Source organism: Sinocyclocheilus anshuiensis, unplaced genomic scaffold (genome assembly GCF_001515605.1).
Source record: "Sinocyclocheilus anshuiensis isolate Anshui unplaced genomic scaffold, SAMN03320099.WGS_v1.1 scaffold392, whole genome shotgun sequence".
In the NCBI taxonomy this organism is placed as follows: domain Eukaryota; kingdom Metazoa; phylum Chordata; class Actinopteri; order Cypriniformes; family Cyprinidae; genus Sinocyclocheilus; species Sinocyclocheilus anshuiensis.
Window position 1 is genome coordinate 1,223,452 of NW_015557091.1, and position 6,427 is coordinate 1,229,878.

Here is a 6,427-nt window from a genome sequence, read left to right on the forward strand (position 1 = left end):
TTATATTATATTGTATTATATTAGAGATTATAATAGATTAGAGATTATAAGAGAAACATTTGCCATTTTTTTTAGAAACTATAAAATCTCTGAGGTGGAAACAGACTTTCACATATCAAATATTACAAGTCAAGAAACACTTAAAAAGGTTAGAAAAACATATTTAGCTCCCAATGTGTTTTTTATAGCGAAGTTTCAAAACCAAACCTCATTCAAGCTGTCTAATAACATGCAGTAGCAGAGCTGGTTAAAGACTTGAAGAGATGACAGATTAATAGGTTTTGTGTCAGAGTGCATTAGTAAGGTTCAGGAAAAACCTCAATGGCAGAAGTTATAGGAAGGCCTGAGAGGAAGGACTGGCAGTTAACACGTTACCTCTCTCCACAGAGAGTTGCTGATCCACTGGCCTGCCCTGTCAACACTGTTAGGAGTGACCTCAGCAGTGACCCTCAGTCTCACTGGGGCTCTCTGAAACGCCTGTCGTGTTGGTGTGTGTGGAATAATGCATTGACGTGTTAAAGTTTGGAGGAAAATGAACAACACATTATTCCCAAATCTGTGGTATTGAAGTCTTGACAAAGCAATACAAATAATTTCTTGGCTATTTACTGAATAACAGACCAATCAAGAGTTTTTGTACCTCAGTGTCATCATATATGTACACATACTCATAAGAAACGGTGACAATAACACCATTTCATCTATCCGACAGATGTATGTAAGCTTTTTACCTCTAGCTCTGCCATTATCTTCTCATCTTCATCCTCATCTTCCTTCATCCCAGAAGCAGCGATGACCGGAGGTGTGGATGAAGGTCGGGGCCCGTCGGAAGCCGATGGGCGTCTCAGTTTGACGGGAGGTGTCTGGGATTGAATCGGTACTTCAGCCTCCTCTCTGTTCTCTATCTTCTCCAACTTCTACAAAAATAAGACATGTATAAAAGAGCAACCTAATAAGCATATACAGGCACAGCAAGATATGAAGCACAAGAAATATTAACAGCTGCAGCAAAGGAAATAAAACTTTAACAGTTAACAGCTAATCAAGTACAAAGTACATATTATTACAACAAAAGCACTAGAATTTGTTACTATGCTACTCATACTTCAAATTTTGTTCAATTATTAAAAAACTGGCTCAGATGATCAGTTTTCAAAAGTTATGATGATGTGAGTCTATTGATATTGACCCAAAATTATAATGTATATCTTGGCAAAACTTTGATCTAATGTAACGAAACTTCGTACACTTCATCAGTACCATGATCTGAGGGCACATGCCAAATTTAGGAAGAGTGCCACCTACCGGTCATGAGATCACTGTTAAAAAGTTATGATGATGTGAATCTAATGATTTTTGACCAAATTAAAATATACAGAATAGATGCTATATCTTGGCAAAACTTTGATCTATCGAAACACAACTTGGCACACTTAATCAGCACCATGATCTAAGTGTACATGCCCAATTTGGGAACAGCGCCACCTTCAGGTTATGAGATCGGTGTTCAAAAGTTATAATGATGTGAATCTAATGATTTTGACCCAAAATTATATAAAGTAGAATAGATGCTATATCTTGGCAAAACTTTTACCTACTGAAACAAAACTTGGCACACTTCATCAGCACCATGATCTGACGGTACTTGCCAAATTTGGAAACAGCACCACCTTCAGGTCATGAGATCAGTATTCAAAAGTTATGTTGATGTGAATCTAATGATTTTGACCCTAAATTAGCATATATAAAGTAGAATAGATGTTATATCTTGGTAAAACTTTGATCTATCGAAACAAAACTTGGCACACGTCATTAGCACCATAATCTGAGGGTACATGCCAAATTTGGGAACAGTGCCACCTACAGGTCATGAGATACAAAAAAATAGCTATTTTTGCTCAAAACTTTTGAAATGTCAGAAAATCATTAGCTTTGTGTCTACAGATTTCTTGAGTCATGCTGAATTCGTTGATACTATTTTTGCCAGGATCGGATGAAAGTTGCCTGTCAGCAATTTTGAAATTTGTCGCAACCTGTAATATTTTTTAAATGCTTTAATATATCGCCACAAAATTTGGTACACATAATCAACAACATGCCCTTAACATGCCTGAAAGGTTTAAAGACAGTGCCACCTAATGTTCAAAAGGTATAAGGCTTTTTACAAAAACGCTTTTAACTTTTGAAAATTGTTTACCTTCACACTCTTGTTTATGGTGATAACTTCTCCACTGCTGTTGGTCGTGAGCCCAAGACTTGATGGGAAACTTCGTCGTGGAGGAGGAGGGGGCGGAGACTTGGACAGCTTCTCTGTGCGATACCGTGGCACAGTCAACTCCCCTGATCAATCAATCAAATCAATCGATCAATAAACCTGTTAATCTGTCTATTGATCAGTCAGATCATAATGAAACACAGCCAAAATCATAAGGCAGTTGCTATAGTTCTTGCTGCAGTAATGATATTATCTCACCTGATCCCCTGCGTGGGATGCCGTCTTTGCTGGGTGGTTTTGCTGGGGTTTTGCTGGGCTGATGTTCAGGTGTTAAGGTAGGAGTGGAGGAGGCTGAACCGGGCGCTGGGAGGGAGGACAGCTGGGGTTTTGGTGGTACGGCCGGTTTGGTGATCTGCTTGGCAGCGAAGTCCAGATCTGGAATGGCCTTCATCAGCTCAGCTTGAGTTTCCTCCAACAGACGATTGATGTCTTGAGCGCTGAACTGAGTTAAACTGGCTCTCTTTTCCTCCCAGTCTCGCTCTGCAGCCTAAAGACACACACCCACGTGCGTTATCGCACAGAGGTTCCCAAGCTTTAAATAAATCTTACCCAGGGGTGTGATGCATGTGTTTACAGTTTGGAGAGAGTAAAAGGCTGAAGTTAGCAAAATGATTCAAACCTTTTAAAATGTTAAAATTGTAATATTAATGTAAAAGAAAAAGTCAAATTTATTTGATTATATTTATAGTACTTTTAAAACTTTCAGGTTTGGAAATCACCATTTTATTATTTCGACATATCCATGACTGTTGAAACTAAAGCAGCAAAACACTTAAAAAAACAGAAAGAGAAGTAAATTTAGTTACTAGTGTTTTCATTACCAGTCGGACCTCCACAGACACTCCTTTGTCAGATTCTCTGCGTGCGGGCAGATCTTCCAGGCCGCTGGTCTTTACCGTGCCGTCCAGTTCAGGCATGATGGGATCTGTCGCCCCGGCCCCTGCCAGCCAGTTACCCAGCGTAGTGCTGCCAGGAATACCACCGCTGCTCATACTGGCACCAATGGCAGAGCCGAGCACGTTAGACAGACTAGTGGTACATCCTAAAATCAGTCAATCAATCAATGAATCAGTCAATCATTTAAATAACAAATTATCCAGCAAACATTAACCAATAAACGTTCCCAGATTGTTCTCTAAATATATCAGTTAAAGATCAGAATGAGAGTCCAAACAGCTGATAAAAACATCACAATAATCCACAAGTAATCCACACCACTCCAGTCCAGCAGTTAACATCTTGTAAACTGAAAACGTGTGTTTGTAAGAAACAAATGTATCATTAAGGCTTTTAAAACTGGCCAAAAATACGAGTCCATAATCCATAATAACGCTTCCTCCAGTGAAAAAGTCCATCCCCTGTTGTGTCTCACATCAAAAACCACCAACATAATTGTTTAGAGCTGTTTTGGACTGTTTTGGCTTGTAAACGATGCTTGATCTGTGCACATTTCTCTCCTGATTCAGACCAGATGACTTTTTCATTGGAGAAAGCCATATTATGGATAGAGGGCTCAGATTTTAGCTGGAAGCAGTGGTCTTAATGATGGATTTCTTTCTCACAAATACATTAACTGATGGACTGGAGTGGTGTGGATTACTTGTGGATTATTGTGATGTTTTTATCAGCTGTTTGGACTCTCATTCTGACGACACTCATTCACTGCAGAGGTGAGCAAGTGATATAATGATAAATTCCTCCAAATCTGTTCCAATGAAGAAAAACTAATCTACATCTTGGATGGCCTGAAGGAGAGTAAAAAAAAAAAAGATAAATTAAATAAATCAAAACCCCAAAGAGACTGTAAAACTGGTGTTTACCTATACTAGAAGCACTCGACAGGCCAGGATTTGTGGTATTAGTGCCCAGGGAGGCAGAAAGAGTGGCAGTGCCTGATAAGGTGCCTCCTAGGTCGGGCAGATTTAGAGAAGGGCTGCTGAGAATATCTAGATCAGAGCTCCTGCTGAAGTCAGCGTCGCTTGCACTGGAAACTGAACTACTGAAGTCATCAGGTGTCCTCCACACACCTTCTGATGCCTGCCTGTACACAAACACACACTGAGGAATTCTTTAGGCATGGCACTAGACAACGTATCTGAACAGGAGTGAATGTTTGTGTGTTTGTGTGCGTTACCTTCGTAGTAGAGCAAGTGTACTGGTGATGTTTCTGCAGCGCTTCAACAGGGCCTCCAGTCTGAGCGGTTCCTCTTTCAGAAACTTGACGGCTTCCACCTCCACCCTCAACACCACACGCATCTTACTTTGTAAATTGGGGAACTGATCTAAACACATAAATTGTAGAACATAGTACATAGAATTAGCCTATAATCGGATTGTACAGATTTCCACACTGCTACTGTGTACAGAGCAAGACCAAGACAAATGTAGTCTGATTACAGAACGAATGACTCTTATGATCTAAAATTATATAGCGCAACCAACCTGAATGAATGACTCTCATGAGTCAGATCTTTTGAATGAATCAAAAATATATTGCGCAACCAGTATATTGCGATTCATGAACGAATCATTCTAAAGATATGGATCTTTTTAGTGAATCAAAACCATTATGAGTCGGTTCTGTTTAGTAAATCAAAAATATATAGCACAGTCAGTGTGGTCTGACTCTTTAAACAAGAAATGGCTCTTATGAGTCGGTTCTTTTTAGTGAATCAAAAACAGACAGCACAACACGTTTAAACCGATTCCTGAATGAATGACTTTTATGAACCAGTTTTTTTTTAGTGAATCAAAAAAAAACATACAGCACGATCAGTGAAGTCTGATTCCCGAACGAATGACTCTTATGAGTCAGTACTTTTTAGTGAATCAAAAACATACAGTACAGCACCACCAGTGTAGTCTGACTCTTGAACGAATGACTAGTATGAGCCGGTCCTTTAAAGTGAATCAAAAACATACAGAGCAATCAGTACAGCCTTTTTAACAAACTATGAGTCAGGTTCTTTTCAGTGAATCAAAAACTATATAGCTCACCTAGTGCAATCCGAACCCCTAATGAATGGCTCGAATGATGACTAGTTGCAGACTAGTTGTTCATTACAATTGTATATTACAAATTTTGTGTAAACAAACAAAATGTACTATATATAATTAAAATAATCATTAATGGTCGGTAGCATGAACGCTATACTGTGTGCAAATTGCTCTTCTTCATTGGTCACTCACTCTTGAGGTCAGTGACAGTCTCTCCCAGTCTCCTGAGCTCCAGAATCTTCTGTTCTATTTCCTGTTCTGTCACCAGGTGATGGTTAAGTCCTGCCCCCATCCTCATTTCCTCCACCGAGCGCTCGAGATTGCTGGAAACACAAAGGAACACATCACACCCAACACAAATCGTATGCATCATTGTTTTTCAGTATATGTTCTCATTTAGAGGTTGCAGATGCTTTGGCTCACTGTAGTTGTTGTATAATAAGTTCTTCTTCATTAAGGTAGCGTAGCCTCTCTTCTTCAACAAGAAGCCGCTGCCGCTGTAATGGATCTTCTTGTGTGCGAGACGCCTCGATCAGACACATGCCCAAATCAGACTCCGTCTGCCTCAGTAACGCTTGAACGGAGTCCTGATTCTGCAACTGTAAAACACACAGATATACAAACCTGTATATATGAATAAAATATTGTTAGATATAAACCCAAAGAATAGATACATTAAAATTGTATTACGCTCTTCATACAGTACACATTTCCCATGCAATTGCCTGTCAAGCTCCAAAAACACATAAAAATTTATTATTTATGTGCTAATTCCCTAGTCTTCTGAAGCCATTTCAGAGCTTTGTGTGAATAAAATTAATTTATTTAAGGCATTATTTATAATCATTTTACCCCAATGAATATGTCACAAGTTAGAAGTTTTGCTATTCATCTAGCAATATTATGCAAAATTTCATTCCCACCTGTGCACAAGATTAAATACACAGCAAAAAAAGTAATATAATTTATTTGCTTTCTAAACCTTCCAGCTGAAATATAAAATATCACCAGTTAACTGTCCCCCAAATAATACAAACTAGTGCACAATAAATTATAATAATTAAATAAAATATATTATATAAAAATACATATTATTATAAAATAATAATAATTAATAATGTCATATTTATTCATTATAAATTATATGTGTATATA

General features: G+C 38.4%; 1 protein-coding gene across 1 annotated transcript in view; it reads right to left on the minus strand.

Annotated features, from left to right (window-relative positions):
- The window catches only part of LOC107677164 (SRC kinase signaling inhibitor 1-like), a 62,742-nt gene that overhangs the window by 11,965 nt on the left and 44,350 nt on the right, over positions 1–6,427 (minus strand). The window contains exons 10-18 of the mRNA XM_016471949.1: positions 5,696–5,871; positions 5,465–5,595; positions 4,410–4,557; positions 4,096–4,316; positions 3,097–3,317; positions 2,474–2,762; positions 2,198–2,340; positions 732–917; positions 376–477 (exon numbers count right to left, since the gene is read on the minus strand). Of these exons, the coding sequence (XP_016327435.1) occupies positions 376–477; positions 732–917; positions 2,198–2,340; positions 2,474–2,762; positions 3,097–3,317; positions 4,096–4,316; positions 4,410–4,557; positions 5,465–5,595; positions 5,696–5,871 (1,617 nt within the window). The remainder of the gene's footprint in view (positions 1–375; positions 478–731; positions 918–2,197; positions 2,341–2,473; positions 2,763–3,096; positions 3,318–4,095; positions 4,317–4,409; positions 4,558–5,464; positions 5,596–5,695; positions 5,872–6,427) is intronic.